The sequence below is a fragment of the Bombina bombina genome, chromosome 2 (genome assembly GCF_027579735.1).
Source record: "Bombina bombina isolate aBomBom1 chromosome 2, aBomBom1.pri, whole genome shotgun sequence".
Lineage (NCBI taxonomy): Eukaryota > Metazoa > Chordata > Amphibia > Anura > Bombinatoridae > Bombina > Bombina bombina.
This window is the reverse complement of record NC_069500.1, coordinates 850,132,681-850,152,181: the sequence shown is the minus strand read 5'-3', so window position 1 is coordinate 850,152,181 and position 19,501 is coordinate 850,132,681. Positions and strand designations below refer to the sequence as shown.

Below are 19,501 nucleotides of genomic sequence, written 5' to 3'. Positions count from 1 at the left end.
TCGCCTAAGTTCTCAAGCCCTACACACCGGCAAAAGTAGAATTTAGTGACGTAAGCTTCGATCCGCCGGACTCAGTCCGACACAGATCGATTCTTACGTCACTCCAGATGTTCCGAACACAAGTTCGGCACAATCTGACTACTTTTGCTAGTTATCAAAAAACTAGCTGGTACGCTCGGCACTTTTCAGGCCCAGCGTACCCTGGAGGCGGCGGATCCCATAGGAATCAATGGGAGTCTGACCATAGTGAAAGTTCATGTTCACTGCTGCCCGACATCCCATTGATTCCTATGGGAGCTGTCTACACCTTACACCCTAACATGTACCCCGAGTCTAAACACCCCTAATCTGCCCCCCCTACACCGCCGCAACTAAATAAATGTATTACCCCCTAAACCGCCGTTCCCGGAGACCCCCGCCACTCTAATAAAGTTATTAACCCCTAAACCGCCGCTCCCGGACACCGCCGCAACTATAATAAATGTATTAACCCCTAAACCGCCGCTCCTGGACCCCGCCGCCACCTATATTAAACTTATCTGCCCCCCCTACTCCGCCGCAACCTATAATAAAATTATTTACCCCTAAACCTAAGTCTTACCCTAACCCTAACACCCCCCTAACTTAAATATTAATTAAATAAATCTAAATATTATAACTCTTATTAACTAAATTAATCCTATTTAAAACTAAATACTTACCTGTAAAATAAACCCAAAGATAGCTACAATGTAATTAATAATTACATTGTAGCTATCTTAGGATTTATTTTTATTTTATAGGTAACTTTGTATTTATTTTAGCTAGTTAGAATAGTTATTAAATAGTTATTAACTATTTAATAACTACCTAGCTAAAAGAAATACAAAATTACCTGTAAAATAAATCCTAACCTAAGTTACAATTAAACCTAACACTACACTATCATTAAATTAATTAAATAAATTACCTACAAATAACTACAATTAAATACAATTAAATAAACTAACTAAAGTACAAAAAATAAAAAAAGCTGTTACAAAAAATAAAAAAAAATAAGTTACAAACATTTCAAAAATATTACAACAATTTTAAGCTATTTACACCTAATCTAAGCCCCCTAATAAAATAACAAATCCCCCCAAAATAAAAAAATGCCCTACCCTATTCTACATTAAAAAGTTAACAGCTCAATTACCTTACCAGCCCTTAAAAGGGCCTTTTGCGGGCATGCCCCAAAGAAAACAGCTCTTTTGCCTGTAAAATAAAAATACAACCCCCCCCAACATTAAAACCCACCACCCACATACCCCTACTCCTTGTCAATAAAGCTGTAAAAAAGCCGAAGAGCAGCGAGATCGGATGAGTGATTACAATCACAGTCCGCTGCTCATCGCCCCGTACTTGGTGCGCGGCTTTTTGACAGCTTTTTTGATAACTTTGGCAAGATTTTTCAGGTCCCCGGCGGCGATGGTAGGCGAGCTTAGGCGGGCGTATTGGGCCGGCGAAGGCAGGTAAGTAGACACGTTGATAACTAGGCCTCAGTGTCTGGAATTCCATATCTGTCAAAATGGGCCTTTAATTTTCTTATTACTGTAGTAGATCTTGTATCTTGAAGATGGTCTATCTCCCAGAAATTAGAGTCATAGTCCACTGTTATTAAATAATCCTTTCCTTGGAATGTGAACAAAACAATGCCAAGCTTTTCCCACGGTCTCGTTGGGATCTCATGAGGAACGAATGTCTCTTTCTGTTGTTTAGTATTAAATGAACGGCATATGTCACATTGGTTGATATATTCTTTTAGCTGTGCATTCATTCCTGGCCAGTAAATACTCTCCCTGGCTCTGCGTAGACATCCTTCCACACAAAATGTGAAGAATGTATTCGAAACATAATATCTGTTCGGAGATCAGCTGGAATTACTACTCGCTCACCTTTGAATAGAACACATCCTGTACACTCAATTCATCAGAATGGTGAAGCCTGTTCCTTAGCATGATGCCATCCACTCATCACAATTTGCTTTACTGCTTGTAAAGTCTTGTCTTTTTCTGTGCTCTGTTGTATAGCAACAAGTCTCCTGTTTGAGATGGGTAGATATTGGAGCATGTTTATAGTTTCAATCTGGTGCTCCACAGAACCCTCCATGGAACCTTCTTCTAAATAAGCCCTACTTAATGTGTCTGCCACCGCCAGAGACTTCCCCGGGTAGTATCTGATACATGCATCATACATCTGAAGCCATAACATCATACGCTGAAGACGTCTTGGTGCTTAAAGTAAGGGGTTCTTCATGATGCTTTCAAGGGGCTTATGGTCTGATTGTACAGCTACTGTCTGCCCAAATGTGAATTGGTGAAATGTTTCCCTTCCAAATAGGAATGCATAACCTTGCTCTGTCTCCATCATTTCTCTGCTTGCAAAAGTAATTGGTTGTTTACCTTGCATCCCAGACCTTAGTCTGATGCATCACATTTAAGTTCTAATGGTTCGTCTGGGTTATAATATTTAAGCACTGGTGCACTGCTGATTTTTTATTTGATCTGCTGAAATGCCTCTTCCTGCACCTCTGTCCATTCCCACACTGTACCTTTCTGGGTTAGTTGGCGCAGTGGTTTACCTGCATCTGAGAGGTTTTCACAAAACCTAGAAAGATAGTTCACCATCCACCAAAATCTCTGTACTCCTTTAACATCTGAGGGTCTGGGCATTTCAGTAATAGCTTTTACTTTGTTTGGATCTGCTTGAAGTCCCTGGGCTGATAATAAGTGACCAATATATGGCACTTCTGTTTTCCTTAGCTGAAATTTTTCTGGATTTAGTTTGATGTGTCTTTCTCTACAATGATTGAGCAATTTCCTCAACTTTTGATCGTGGTCTTGAATAGCTTCCACATCGGTATTGCCTACTCCTACAATCAGAATATCATCTGTAATAATCCTGATACAGGGTAGCCCTTCCAGTGCATGATTTAGTTTTCGCTGGAACACTTCTGGGGCTGGGCTAATACCCATAGGCATTCAAACGCAGCGGTATCGGCAAAAAGGAGTAGAGGAAGTGGTCAAATAGCTGGATTCTTCCTCGAATTCAATATGCCAAAATCCACTCTTGACATCACATACTGAAAAAACCCTTGCTCTTGCTAGGTCAGGGAGTATATTATCAATTGTTGGCAAAGGATAATGGCTCCTTTTCAAAGCCCTATTCAGAGGCTAAGAGTCAATACAAATTCTTAACTTCCCTGATGGTTTTTTCACTACCACCATACTACTAATCCAGTCTGTACTTCTCTCTACAGGGGTTATAATGCTCTGTTTTTCTAAACTGGTAACCTCCTCTCTAAGTGGTTTGAGTAATGACACAGGAACTTTTCTTTTTGGAAGTCTAACAGGCTGTACAAGAGCATCCACTTCCAATTTTAGTTTTCCTTCTAGACAGCCTACTCCTTGAAAAATATCTGCATACTCTTTATTGATGGCTGACCAGCCCCACACAGTGGCATCTGGGTGGTTGCCGTCTTGTTCAACGTTTAGGATATTTTGGTGTTGCACTGAGATCAGATCCATAGCTTGTATAGCTCTACTTCCTAGTATAGGATTACACACATCTGTGTCAATTACAACAAACTCAGCCTGATATAACTTTTGGTTGCGTGGGTTTCTTATTTTGAGCTTACATATCCCTATTGGTTTCAGTGTGCTCTTATTATACATCCTTAGCATTTTATTACAATGTAGAATTTTAGATTTGTCTTTCACCAACCTTGCTGGTATGACATTACAGTCTGCTCCACAATCCATTTGGAATCTAACGGCTTGTTGGTCAATTAGCATAGTAGCAAACAAAGCTGATGGAAATTTGCTTACTGTTTTCTTAAGTGTACAAAACTGAAAAGCTGGTTCCAAGGTCAGACCCAGAATGTCTTCATATTCCTCTAAGTCTTCAGTCTCTCTATAGACAACTTGTACTGTTGGCTTTCTTTGTTGTGTTTTGGCATTGCACTGGCTAATGAAATGATTTGCTTTACCACACCCTTTACATTGCTTTCCAAATGCTGGGCATTTTTATTTCAGTTTCCCGTGACGCTTTCCACAATACATACACTGTATTCTCTTGTCTGGAGTCATTGTCATTCTGTTATGACCCTTCCTAAGGGTGTAACTTGTGTCCACCCCATGGACTGACACTGCACTGGTGCTGGAACTCTCAATGATCTTCGCCCTCTCTTTAGACAGCTCAGCAGCTCTACCTATTTGAATACATTTTTCCAGTGTTAAATCCACTTCTCTCAGTAGGTATTCCCTAAGTTTAGAGTCTCTTGTGCCACATACAATCCTGTCCCTGATTAATGAGTCTCTGATATTACCAAAGTTGCAAGTGGCTGCCAGTGTACGCAGATCTGTGACATATGCATCTATTCCTTCATCTTCCCTCTGACTTCTTGAAAAAAATTATATCTTTCCACAGTCTCATTTTGCTTTGGCTCACAATAATCATCAAATTCTTTAATTAGCAGAGCTAGTGTGGGAGCTGCTGCTTCTGGGAGAAGGGTGTCTTTTACCTTTCTGCCTTTTTCTCCATTTAAGTACAGAAACAACTTTACCTTTATCTCCTCTGGTTTGTCAGCCATGATTAGGTCTGTGTATAAAAGAATGTCTTCTTTCCATCTCTTCCATGCCTGAAAATCCAGCAGACCTGGTGGTTTTAAACCTTCCATATCCTCTCTTGATGTATTTCTCAAATAACATTCGCTGCCACCATGTATAAAGCTGCTGTTTATAAGATAGTCTTGAAGACTCCAGTTGCAGTTTTAACACATTTATTAAAAGAACATCTTATAACAGAATGCATAAACTTCAGCTCTTGTTGCAGTTAAGGTGTAACTGCCTTACTCATCAACTTACTATTTCCGGCTGAACTGCAGTGTAACATATATTAAACTTCCTCCTGGAACCAAACACTATCTTTTTTTGGTTCCATACATATTAATGCAATACCCAAATGTTGAAGCACTTGAAAGTGACGCAGCATAACTGTAAAAAATTGACTAGAAAATATCACCTGGTCATTTCTATGTTAAAAAGGAAGATATTGTACCTCAAAATTTCCTCATTAGCCACATCGCATTCTAAAGGGAATTTAAGCAGCCAATTAGGATGCTAGTCCCGGGACTTGCAAGGAAGTGTGCATCTGGCATGTGCAGGCACAGTCATGTTATTTCCCTCCTCAGTATAAAGACGTTTTACTCAAAAAATTTGTGAGATTTTAGTGAAATCTCGTGAGATCACAGTAAATAAAAGCATTATCTTAGCACTGAACGGCTGCATTTTTCTTCTCCTTCTTCATCATGCAGCTTACAATAGCTTAACGGGACAGTAAACCTTAAAAATAATGTTATATAATTCTGCACATAGTGTGACAGGAGCGAGCTGCACTTAGTGCTATGGCGCGGTCGGGCCGGGCTGTGACTATACAGCTGGCCCGATGCGCTGACTAAAAATAACAGACCCGCTCAGCAGAGAGCGGGTCTGTAAAAGCGCCGTATTTTAGCAAATTAAACGGTAAAAAATGCTTTTATGGCTATAGCACCTAAATAATGTTATATAATTCTGCACTATGTGCAGAATTATATAACATTATTTTTAAGGTTTACTGTCCCTTTAAAAAGGGACAGTCAAGTTCAAAAAAACCTGTCATGATTCAAATAGGGCATGTGATTTTAAACAACTTTCCAATTTACTTTTATCACCAATTTTGCTTTGTTCTCTTGGAACTCTTAGTTGAAAGCTAAACCTAGGAGGTTCATATGCTAAATTCTTAGACTTTGAAGGCCGCCTCTAATCTAAATGCATTTTGACAGTTTTTCACCACTAGAGGGCATTAGATCACGTGTTTCATATAGATAACATTGAGCTCATGCACATGGATTCACCAAGGAGTGAGCACTGATTGGCTAAAATGCAAGTCTGTCAAAAAAACTGAAATAAGGGGGCAGTCTGCAGAGGCTTAGATACAAGGTAATTACAGAGTTAAAACGTGTATAATAATTAACTGTGTTGGTTATGCAAAACTGTGGAATGGGTAAGTAAGGGATTAGCTATCTTTTAAAACAACAAAAATTCTGGTGTTGACTGTCCTTTTAAAGATAACTGTTCACAGAGAACTTACTCTGGTGAGCTGACATTTTTTTAGGTAACATATTTTCATTTTTTTACATATAGATGTTCATGTGATATTTTCTTGTAAGCTTTTTTATACTGCATCACTTTTAAATGATTTTACATATGAGTATTATGTCCCTTTAAGCTTTGTTGTGGAGACATATGGACCTTTGTTTTTAAAGAAGATGATAATGTTTATCACTTACATAGTAAGACACATCTGTTCCAGTTTGATGCAGTTATCAACATAGTTTCCACTTTAAATACTGAGAGCAAAAAGCAAGGCATGAATGTCCAGATGAATATGCCTGACATCTGGGTCTTCAAAATATTAGGAATTAGTAAATAGTAGAACTGTACCAGGACCTTAAAGGAACATTAAACCCAAACATTTTCTTTTATGATTCAGATAGAGAATACAATTTTAAACAACATTCCAATTTACTTCTATTACCTAATTTGCTGCAATCTTTAGATATCCTTTGTTAAAGAAACACCAATGTACATTGATGAGCCAATCACATGAGTCATCTATGTGCAGCCACCTATCAGAAGCTACTGAGCCTATCTAGATATGCTTTTCAGGAAAGATTATCAAGAGAATGAAGCAAATTAGGTAACAGATGTGAATTAGAAAGTTGTTTAAAATGGTATTCTCTATCTGAATCATGAAAGAAAAAAAAAATGGGTTTAATGTCCCTTTAAGTCAATCTTCTTTTCTTCTCTTTAGTTTTGTAAAGAAATCTAGATCCTTACTTACATTTGTCTATTTATCTAAATCACTTATTGGATAGATGACTAAAAGACAGTACCAGATAGAGACTTGAATTGAACAACTCTTTCATGAATATTAATATTTTAAACAAATAGATCCATAAAAAAATCAAAAAACTTTATGAAGGGGCAATATGAATATAGCTACTTTAAAACTGAATCAATTGCTATTGGTTCTGAATGTCAGCTTGTAGGCTCTTGCTTTCAATTTTGCACACAGTACATTTTCTTCCAGTAAGTTTCTAAATAACTCATAGTTTCTGCTACTTACACTGAAGCCTTTCTTAAAAGGACATAATACCAATGTGCTAAATCACTTGAAAACCAATCAGCATCAGTGGTGCTGAGGTTATGCTTTGCTTTGCGGTGATCTCATGAGATTTCACTGAAATCTCGTCATAGTTCATCATAAACTTTCTTAGACTAAATATGGAAATGCACACTCCCTTGCAAATCCTGGGACTAAAGCCCCTTTACAATGGGGTGTGAATACTTAGGAAATATCTTCTCCATGATTTAACTGTTTCAAAGCTGGACGAATATTTACTTTCTAATAATATTAAAGATTACATACAAATGGCAGGTTGTATATTCATACTTATTTTTTAAATGTTTACTGAAAGAATATCACATTTTTCTAGGTGTTTGTGAATTTTGCAAAGCATCAATCTGAAGATGAACAAATGAGCCACGTATACATAAACCCTCTTGCAACTGAAGATTCTACAAAGAACATAACTATACCATAACTTAAATATTCACCAACAATGGAGTCATCTCTTGGAATATAATGTTACTGTATTTTTTTCTTCATTCAGAGCTAAAGTTACTGTATTTTTCTTAGATAATAATAGTCTTTTTCTTTATTTAGGGGGTGGTGTTTTTACATTTTCATTTTATTATAAAATGCTATTGTTTCCTTTTTGGGGGGATTTCCTTAAAGGCATATGAAACCCAACATTTTTATTTTGTGATTCATACACAGCATGTTACTTTAAGCAAGTTTCCAACTTCTATTAATGTAATTTGCTTAGTTCTCTTGGTAACCATTGTTGAAAAGAATACCTGGAAAGCCTCCAAATCAGCAATGCATTAATGGGAGCTAGCCGTTGATTGGTGGCTACATATAAACTCATTGTCATTGGTTCTTCAAATATGTTCCAATAGCTTCCAGTAGTGCATTACAAAGGATACCAAGAGAATGAATCAAATATAAGTAAATTGGATATAAGTAAATTAAGTTGCTTACAATCACATGATCTATCTAAATAATAAAAGAAAAAAAATGGGTTTCATGTCCCTTTAATATTATGCACAACAAACACATTTTTACTGATATCTGGTTTACAAAACAAATTTAAAGACAACATAACATTATATTTTAAAGTCATCATAAAAATCCAAATTCACGGTAACCAATGGAAAAATCTTTCAGTGGACAATGATAGATCAAATCTACTTAAATAAAAGACACTTGACTCTGTCAGTGTCACCAAATATGTCAAGCTGTTTCTAGGTATCAGTTCTGCAATGATTACACTTTACTTCTTCAGTGCTATGATTACTTGATAAACATATAAAACAGTAGAATAATATCTTTTATTATTTAGAATTTAAATGGTTCATTTTTAATATTATACTGTATAATTAACTCAAAACAGAAGGTATATGTTTCTTTAATGTTGTAGTATCATTATCATTGTTTGAAAGTTAATATTTAGTTATCAGAAATACCTCACAATTTTATATTTAGACTGCTATTTATTTATAATGTATAAAGATCAGGCCTATAATCTTATAGAATACTTATTGGAATAATGAACAATACCATGTGTGTCACAATACTAGATTTCAGATATTTTTAGGTAATTTTATTCTGTTTTAAAATTGTTTACTCAAAGACTATGCAAAAATTGATACATATATAAAATTCTATTTTATATCAGATAATGTATTGCTTATGATGGAAATAAAAATTATATTCTACCTCTTACCATTTATGTCTTTTAACCTCCCACAAGGTTGTAGTTACCTCTCTTAATATATTATCTATATTATCTATCAGATAAATTGTACAATATATTAAACCATAATTACAAATCATAAAGTGTTTTTCCTTATCATTTCTATTTTGTAAACTGCTAGAAAATGTAAGTCTTTAAATAATGTTTTTAATACAGTTAATTTACATTTAATTAATATGCTGATTTAATAAAATAATATCTATGCAAAAAAGGAAGATATTTGCCTCAAAATTTCCTAAGTATTGTAAAGGGGCTTTAGGCAGCCAATCAGGATACTAGTCCCAAGACTTGCAAGGGAGCGTGCATCTGGCGTGTGCAAGCACAGTCATGTAATTTCCCTATTCATTTTAAGGAAGTTTAATATAAAGAGGCATATTTAAGAAATGTCTTGCGGACCTGATCCGACAGTGCGGATCAGGTGCGCAAGACATCTCTGAATGCGGAGAGCAATATGATCTTCACATTTAACATTGCACCAGCAGCTCACAAGAGCTGCTGGTACAACGCCGCCCCCTGCAGACTTGCGGCCAATGGGCCGCCAGCAGGGAGCTGTCAATCAACCGGATCGTACTTGATCGGCTTGAATTGTTGCGATTCCTGTCCGCCTGCTCAGAGCAGGCGGACAGGGTTATGGAGCAGCGGTCTTTGTGACCGCTGCTTCATAACTGCTATTTCTGGCGAGTCTGAAGACTCACCAGAAACATGGGCCGTCAAGCTCCTTTCGGAGCTTGAGAGGCCCCGAAATCTCAAGAGATTTCACTGATTTCACAGAAAAGCATAGGATGACCTCAGCACTGCTGAACCTGATTGGCTATTTTTTTTTCTTTACAACCTGTAGCTTGACAGTAGCTTAAGTATAACTGTTTCCAGAGCACATACTCTTGTAAGCTGAGGTAAAATATCTTCCTTTTAACATAGAGATGTTCAGGTGATATTTTCTTGTCAGCTTTTTACAGTTGTGTTTCATCACTAATAAGTGATTTAGCATATGGGTATTATGCCCCTTTAATATAATAGTGCCAACGTTTACAATAGATTTCTAGGTTCAACTTCCTTCACACACATTTCATCAACGTTGACCAATGACATGTGACAAAGTAGCCTCTTCTGTTCCTGATATTTTTACTTAACAGATGAAAGGTCAGCATTTAAATACGTTGAATATCTTTTTTTGCATTAAAATATGTGAAGTAAAGCTGTTTACATTTAAATCAATACTAATGTACTAAGACTCATTGGTTGGTTCTCATCTACTACTGGTTTGTAAGTTTAAATTCAAATTTCACTATTTTTTACTTATTAAGTCAATGAAAATCTCAGCATTCCCAGAGGCTTTCTATGAGTGGAAGGTGAAGGAGATTTGCAGGTGACAGCCTATAGGTGGGCTTGGGCATGTTGGGATTGGAGTTGGGTGGGCAGGGATGGGTTTTGTTTTGTTCTGGAAACTGGGTATTTGCCCTAAAGGGGAAGAAGCAGGAGGGACAGTGGGTCTTCACCCCAATCTGTGACAATACTGCAGTATGCAGGCTAATTGGGAGATCTAGTATATTGTCATTTTAACACTAAGAAGATTGTACATCTGTTCATAGAGATACAATACAATTGGTCCTGAATCACCACATATTCAAGTAAAAGGCCTTCTATGTATTTATTCAGTACAACACTGATGTCATTGCAATATGTATTTCATTATTATTCATTTTAAAAGAATTTTACTTTTTCTTTCGGGGTTTTTTAACAAATTTGTGTATGGTCTATTACTTCCTGTCACAGCCCCACAGGAGGGCTGTGGTCTCTACAGATAGGAGGAGCTTCCATTTTCGAACTGTTTGCTAGAAGAAATGTTAACTAGCTTTCACTGCTCCAGTCAGTTTCTTGTCCATACTCAGTAGAAGAGTTTCACAACAGGATGAAAAAAAAAGCAAAAATGAATTATGTACAAATATAAATGTCCACCAAAAGACAATTCAACTTATGTACTACCACTAAAAAATGAATTTCAATTTGTTTTAATGTTCTGATTTTCTGATCCATGCCAACATTATTTACAGTTATCTTGAATCAGAAGAGATGGTAAAAATACTTAACTGCAAATGTGACTTCTTCCTGAAGACAATTCAAACTATGTACTACAACTGAAAATGATTGTCCAATTTTTAAATAATATTTTCATTTTTGCTACCATTAGGATAATTATTTACAAATAGTATTCATTCATTTGAACTGCTTGTCAGAAGATGTCATAAAGAACAAACAGAAATAAAAACAGCAAAAAGTACTGCTAAGCTGGCTCCACAGGTACATATACATAAATATAAAAATAAAAACACAATATGAAATTCCAATTAAAATATAAATTTTGTAGTACCTGAAAATTGGCGAAGAGAGCCTAACTGATGAACAGCAATGGTCTGTATAGCAGCAGCTGATTTAGGTCCTGCAGGAACTTGATGTAATAAATCTTCTACTAGAAGACACATGAACTAGCATTAATTTAAAGGGACAGTCTACTCCAGAATTCTTATTGTTTAAAAAGATATATATTCTCTTTATTACCCATTCCCCAGTTTTGCATAGCCAACATGGTTATATTAATATATTTCTACCTCTGTGATTACCTTGTATCTAAACCTCTGCAGACTGCCCCTTTATTTCAGTTCATTTGACAGACTTGCTTTTTAGCCAATCAGTGATGACTTATGAATAACCCCACGTGAGTGAGCAGAATGTTATCTATATGGCACACATGATCTAGCACTGTCTAGCGGTGAAAAACTATCAAATGCAGTGAGATAAGAGGCAGCCTTCAAGGGCTTAGAAATTAGCATATGAGCCTACCTAGTTTTAACTTCAACAAAGAATACCAAGAGAATTAAGCAAATTTGATGATAAAGCAAATTGGAAAGTTGCTTAAAATTGCATGCCCTATCTGAATCACTTTTAATTTTGACTAGACTGTCCCTTTAAAGGACCACTGAACATAAAATAATTGCATAATCAATTAATGCATAAGTAAATAGACAATTCAAAATCACTTAGTTTGAATTTCACATGAACAGTATATTTTTTCCTGACAAATTTAAGTAAGTTTTCCTTTCCTTCCCACTGCATCATGTGACAGCTATACAGCGTATACATATAATCTGTGAATCTTGCACATGCTCAATAGGAGTTGATGCCTGAGAAAGTGTGCATATAAAAAGTTGTGCGCTCTGTCTAAACCATAAAAGTATAATTTTGATTTGAGTGGTTCTTTAACAGTAACAGGAAGTAATTTTCTTGCTCATGCTCAGAAGAGGACAGACAGCATGTGAGCTCCCTTATCTCAGTATAGGTGTGACTACACTGATAATTTGTAACTGCTCATTTTGCAAGAAAACACAATCTGCTTCTTTTCATGTTTACTTTGATTTACCATTTTTTTTTTTTGTAGTTTTTTTTGTCCATATCCTTTTAAACCGTGCATGGCTGCACTTGTATTTTTGTGTAGTGTGATAGGAGCGCCTAAAGGTGGATTCCTGCTGCTAAAAAAGTTCTTCCCTCAAAGAGAACTAAATGGTGGATAAGAGGGAAAAATGGGGTTTATTTAGCAGCGCTAAAAAAGCTAGGAAATGATGATACCAATCTAATTTATGTTTTATACAATCTATTTTATTTAAACATTCTTATAACACATAAAAACAACAGCAAATGCTTATCCTAATTAATAAAGGGACGTCTCCCTTATACAACACTTATAAAAACAGACTAGAACCATATAATCCTAGAATTCCAGGTATAAAGGAATTAATTCTATAGATAACATATGGCAAGCAACACATTTCTAAGATAAATGGTGAATTGAATATTGAAAAGGCACAAATGTATCAGTCCTAACAGCTTTACAGTTCTTCAGTAACAAATACAGTTATAAAGTTACACAGTTACTTTCCTTGGACATATAATTGGCTCAGGTGTGCTGGATAGTTAAAAAGGCAAAAAACAGCCAATATTCTGATTTAGGTGCCAAAGCAATCGTGGTTAATGGAAATGGTTAATTTAACAGATGAATACCTTGACGTCTTTAAAGTTCAGTTTGCGTGTTTTAAAAAACGTAGTGCAAATTAGTGTAGAGGTACCTTAATCTGTCCTGGTTGCAACCACTGATATTTTTCACTGTGAGGGATTCACAGACTGTTTGTTCCTGGTGCTTCTGATAAGTCACCTGACCTTCTCTTTGATTCAGAGGTTAGGGGTGATGTTCCGTTCTGGTGATGTAGTTATCCTTTTTTTGTTTTCCTTTCTTCTTATAGCCCAAATATTGTTTTCATCTGGGTTCCCTCAGACTTCTTAAGGTTTGAAGAAATCTTTGGTCAGTGTTTAGCAGTAACACCGTATTCCCTGAAGTTACCAAAGGTAGATTTTAACTTGCAGGGTCAGGAGAAAAGTTTAAAGTTGCAGGGTCACACAGCTTTGTGACAAGTTAAAATCTACCTTTTGGTAACTTCAGCGAACCTTGTCATTGTTATTAGCGAACCTTGTCATACAATACTGTCTATAAGATACTAATGTATTGTATCCTTGCATAATGCATATCATATAACTACATAATATCATGTTATCGCTATATAGAATCACTTAAGGTATTATAAACAGTCTCCTATATTAAGTATCCCACAGTGGACTTTACCTATCAATGTAAAGTTTGATATCACTGATTTTATTCATGCCCAGGGGACTACCAGTTTTGAGTGTGTAGATCCAATATACTTCCCTCTTACTGAGAGCTTTATATCTATCTCCCCCTCTTAACCCCAGCTTGACCTGTTCAATTCCCTGGAACTTAAAGGAGTCATACTTGTTGGTATGATTAAAGAAATGTTTGGCAACAAGAGTTTTAGGTTCCTCAGCTTCTAAGGACAAAAGATGCTCTCGGATCCTATCTTTGAGACCCCTCAAAGTGAGTCCCACATATTGAAAATTACATTGAGTACATGTAATAAGATAGACTATAAATGTAGAGTTGCAATTAATGCTCTCACGAATCCTATAGGTTGACCCTGTAGTACTAGATGAAAAGTATCACCAGTTACAGCATAATCGCAACTTTTACAGGGTTTAACTCCACATCTATAGAAACCTACCCCCACCATACTTTACGGATTCGATAGTGACCTTGATTCATAAGAAAGGTAAACCAAAAGAAGATATGGGCTCATACAGACCCATATCTCTACTTATTAACGATTATAAGATTCTAATGGCCATTATTGCAGATAGGCTCAAGAAAGTAGTTGGGGACATAATCCACCCAGATCAGACGGGATTTATGCCAGGGCGAAATGCCGCCAGAAACATCCGTAGAGTGCTATTAACAATTGATCATTACTACAATAAATTAAATAGAACAGAAAGCAAATGTAAATCAGATTTGGCACTAGTAACTATAGACGCAGAGAAGGCGTTTGATTCGATAATTTGGGAACACATGATGACTTCTCTAACTCAGTTTGGGTTCTTTGGTAATATGGTCAATATAATTGAATTAATATATAAAATGCCTAGATCACAAATCTATGTAAATGGAGCGCTTACGCCATATATAACACTCCAAAGGGGTACCAGACAAGGATGCCCGCTATCCCCAATACTTTTTAATATATCATTAGAGCCACTTGCAATTTATTTGAGAAAAGAGATAAGGGGTATTAATCTTGGTAAACAAAAAATAGTCGTATCACTGTATGCAGACGACATTATTTTATTCTTAAGTGATTCAAAGACAAATATCCCAAAAAGTCTGGAGATAATAAACTGTTTTAGCAAATTTACGGGTTATAAGATCAACACGCAGAAATCTGAGATTTTGTGGCTAAATAAAAATAAAACAAGTTATATTAAACATCCATTTAGAGAAGTGAGTACTATAGAATACCTGGGAATTAAACTAGGAAATAACCCTCATAAGTGGTATACCTTGAACTATACGCAGCTTTTCTTAAATTTGGAAACGGAAGTACAGAGATGGAAATTGTTTTTCCTTTCCCTTTCAGCTAAAGTTATGTTAATCAAATCTATTTTTTTTTCCGCGTTTAATGTACTTATTACAAAATTTACCGCTGTTTATCCCTAAGCAGGATTTACTTAGATATAACAAGGCATGCACAAAGTTTTTTTGGGGAAAGGGGAGACCTAGAATATCGGCAGATAGGTTAACTATACCCAAAAAATATGGTGGTATGTCTCTACCAAATTTAAGATACTACAATTGGACCACCATGGTGAAATATACAATAGACTGGTTAACGGAAGCGCAGTATAATTACATATTATGATATAGAGTTGGAGTTAATAGCCCCCTTTAATTTGAAAGCCATCCTACACCATACATATGGAAAATTGCCTGGTAATATCAAACAGCTGTTGACATTTTCAAATATAATATTGGCATGGCAAAAGTATTGTAAAGTATTGGGGATAGATTATAGAATATCACAATATTTACCTATAATTGGAACACCAGCATTTTCACCAGGCATGCACAATGCAGTATTTAGGGAATGGCAAAATAAGGGAGTTACATATTTTTCGCAGCTGTTAATAGAAGGTACAAACAATATACAATTATTTAGCCAGATTTCGGGTAAGTTTCAGCTTCCTTCAAAAAACTTTTTTGCGTTTCTACAAGCTAGAAGCTTTATTACAACATTAATAGCTGAGACAAATCCGGAATGGAGGCTACGAGAAGTAGAGGCAGGTCTCAAACTTTATAAGGGGGGTATTAGAGCAGTATCCTATTGGTATGAGGCGTTATTTATAAAACTGAGGGACAATTACTTGATGGGGATAAGAGATAAACTCAAAAAATACTTTCCAAACATACAAGAGGAGGATATTAAGAAGAGTATAGGAGTAGTTGTAGAGTCCACTTCAATAGTTAGCTGGAAGGAAGCTCATTGGAAAATCCTGAATAACTACTATTTTACTCCAGACAGAATCAACAAGTGGGCAGCCGAGGGCCTTAGTCTGGGCTGCTATAAATGTAATGCGGAAAGGGCGGACCTTTTACATTGTTTTTGGTCATGTCCCAAGATCAGACAATTCTGGGGAAAAATTAACTATTGGCTCAATAGATACATTCAAATACGGATGGAATTTAATCCAGAGGTGTTTTTTTTACTATACCAAGAACAGATAAGGTCAGGAGATAAACAACTAATTAATACTTCCATTATGGCAGCTCGAAATTTAATTTTAAGAAAATGGAAACTTAAAAAAGCCCCAAAGATGGTGGAATTTACAAAGCTGATAAAGACACAAATGACAGCAGAAATATATGACAAAAAACTAGCCTTGGAGCATAACCTCCGAAAATATTTCAATAAATGGCTTAAAATAATTGTAGAATGGCCAATCGAGATACAAAAACAATATATAGCCCCGCTAAGAAATTCATTAGCCTTCCAGACTTTGATATGTGAAGAGAAGATACCTTATCAGTGGGGTGAAGTAAGAGAGAGGATGGTGTAGTTTCGGGGACCGGGGGGAGAGAGGAAGAGGGAATAGGCCCCCTTTTTTTTTTTTCTCTTTCTCTTTTTTTTTGGTGTGTGTAGTAGGGCAAACATGAATGTAAAAGGTTTTTAAGAATTATGTTTAAAACCCAACATTGTGTGTAAATCAGTTTGAATATGACTATGAAATGTCAACAAGGCAATAAGCGGTTAGCTTTATTTTGTTTTCTTTTATATGAAGCATGATAAGGAGCCCTGCGAGGCGTAAAATGACGAATTTGATTGTTCTTTTTTTTCTTTTGTATTACACATTGCTGGATATAAATAAAGTATTAAAAAAAAAGGAAAAGTATCACCAGTTACAGCATAATCGCAACTTTTACAGGGTTTAACTCCACATCTATAGAAACCTACCCTACCTGGTAACTAAGTATCAGCTCTGTTCCTAACACTAGTTTTAGAGCTAAAGTTATTAGCAACCCTATCTCCAATAGTTTCAGATCTACTGGAAATTAAATTACAATGCTTACTAACAGATCTAAGGTCTTCATCTCTCTCACGTAATGTCAATCTTCTTTTGATGATGTTACATATATCATTGTATTGTCTGCTGTATTTGGTTATGAAGTTTATACCTCTCTGTTCAGATACCCTTCTGTTAGGATTTTTTATTCTGTCCCTCAACAGACTGGCCCTATCAAAACCAGCAATCATAGAGGACAGGTGTCTCAAGGAACACTGGTCATAGCCCCTTTCCATTAGGCGTATAGTCAGGTCATTGGCATGTCTCCAATAATCCTCCAAATTGGTACAGTTTCATCGTAACCTGATAAACTGACCTTTAGGTATACCTTTCTTAAGGTGATTGGGATGTAAAGAATCAGCTCGTAAGATAGTATTTCCTGAAATTTCCTTCCTATATACTTCAGTTATTATAGCCTGGTCAGTATGACCCAAAAGGACATCCAAATAGGGTATGTTGTCAGGAGAGGCACTGAAAGTGAATCCGAGATTGTTGACATTATCATTCAGATACCTAACAAAATTTGTTAGCTCACCATCTGTACCTCCCCACACAATCAGAATGTCATCTATATATCTAGTATATAGTTTAATGTTGTGCTTAAAGACATTTTCCACACCAAAATTTTTCCATATCTAAGTCAGCAAGGAACAAATTTGAGTAAGAGGGGGCAAATTTTGCCCCTGTTGCTGTTCCTCTTAACTATATAGCGATAACATGATATTATGTAGTTATATGATATGCATTATGTAAGGATACAATACATTAGTATCTTATAGACAGTATTGTTTGACAAGGTTCGCTAATAAATTTTCTCTAATATATGATTTGTATGGTGATCATGTTTCTGTAACAAATAATCATATAGTAAGATATAATAGAGACTTATAGATAAAGCTTGGTATTAGAAATGTATTTTTTGGCTCAACAAATGTTCCCTAATGAAAGATTTTTTCTAATTTTGTGTAAGTGCACTGTATTGCCCAGGTTAGGACACGTCTGACATTATTTGCAAGTGCTTATTATATTTTTGGTTGCATTTAACTTTTATACAAAAATAGCTACTATTTTGCAAATGATGGCACGTGATTAACTTGATTTTATACAATGTTGCAAGTATGTGATTATATTCTTAAGGGTTCCCTTTTCTATTTGTATTTTAATTTTTAATCCAATCTGATATTAACTTTTAAAACTTTTCTTTTTGATATTTTTATTGATTGTTATTTTCGAAACCAAATGTAACAATTTAGGTATGTATCTCTAGATTGATAGCCTTGGGAATGAGTAACTAAATGGTTAGTCTATGTAACAGATATACTTATTTCGATTGGCTAAGGTTACGGCTTTTCCCTGATTTAACTGCTGTTTGTAACACTCAATCTTGTGCTCTGATGAACTGCCCGTGAGGCAGGAAACGCGTCAGCCGAAGTCTGTCAGTTTGCGGGGCCTATGTTATCGTTTTAATGCAAGTATGAATAAACGTATTTACTTTTAACCTTCAAATCTCTCCCTGCCTATCCTTACCCCGGAACTGTGACTTTATGCTTGATTTTCTGATCTGGAGAGCCCTAGCAGCACCGGAGTTTGGAGCAGTCTTACACCTGTACAATACAGCAGGTGTATTACAGAGACGGCACACTGAAATCCACACTGATATTCTGTGATTTGCATTGCAAGCTGCACGCTAATACCAGGAATTTGAATAGCGTGTATGAGTCATTTTACTACATCAGTGGGTTTTTGAGAGGTGTGGTAAGTCCTTTGTTACCTTATAATTGGATTGTTCACATAACAATATTTTGACTTGGTGATATCCGCTATTGTGGGGTTCCTGTGTGGAATTGTTTTCACCAACACATGTCTAGTTTCACCTTTGTACACCAATACTGCTAACAAACCTCCCAAAAGGATCTTGTTGATGTTATTCAGTTTAAACTGAAGAGAGGGCTGACGGCTGTTTAAACTTAATGCGGCCGTTTTTACTTTCGCGCTCTTATGTTAGTCAGTTTTCCCGACCGCTCACATGACTTCCGCACTTCAGTTTTTACGGAGCGGACCTTCATGAGCCTCAGAATGTCGGATTGAAGTCGGATGAGGAGAGGTGACGGCTTAGTTTTCTCGCCGATTGGAGTGACTTAAGTTGAGAGTCGTTTAGCTGGAAGTACACAGCTTCTTCTTTCTAGTGGGTTTATCTCTCCGGTCTGGTAGGAGATTCAGATAACTTGACTGAAGTTGAGTTTTTCATAATTTCACGTTTACCTCCCCACTTAAACATTATATTTCTCATGGAAAAAAATTATTTTGTATTTTTTATTTTGGTCTTTGAACATTGTTATTAGTTTACTACTACTACTTTACTAGTGGGACCTATTCTTTTGAGCTATGGACTCAGCCTATCTCTCTGAATAAATGTTTGCTATGTTTAGAGAACCAGTTTGCTCTACCAATGCAGTTTTGTTCCTCATGTTTATCAAAAACTTTAAAATTTAAAGAAAATTTTCTCCCTTCTGAGTCAAGTGTCTCTCAGAATAATGCTGTGCGTGA

General features: G+C 36.1%; 1 protein-coding gene across 1 annotated transcript in view; it reads left to right on the top strand.

Moving 5' to 3' along the window:
- Positions 1-8,910, top strand: part of LOC128649747 (phospholipid-transporting ATPase ABCA1-like) — a 2,013,556-nt gene extending 2,004,646 nt beyond the window's left edge. Inside the window, exon 49 of the mRNA XM_053703184.1 lies at positions 7,559-8,910. Coding sequence (XP_053559159.1) covers positions 7,559-7,666 — 108 coding nt within the window. The 3' untranslated portion in view covers positions 7,667-8,910. The remainder of the gene's footprint in view (positions 1-7,558) is intronic.
- The last annotated feature ends 10,591 nt before the right edge of the window (positions 8,911-19,501 follow it).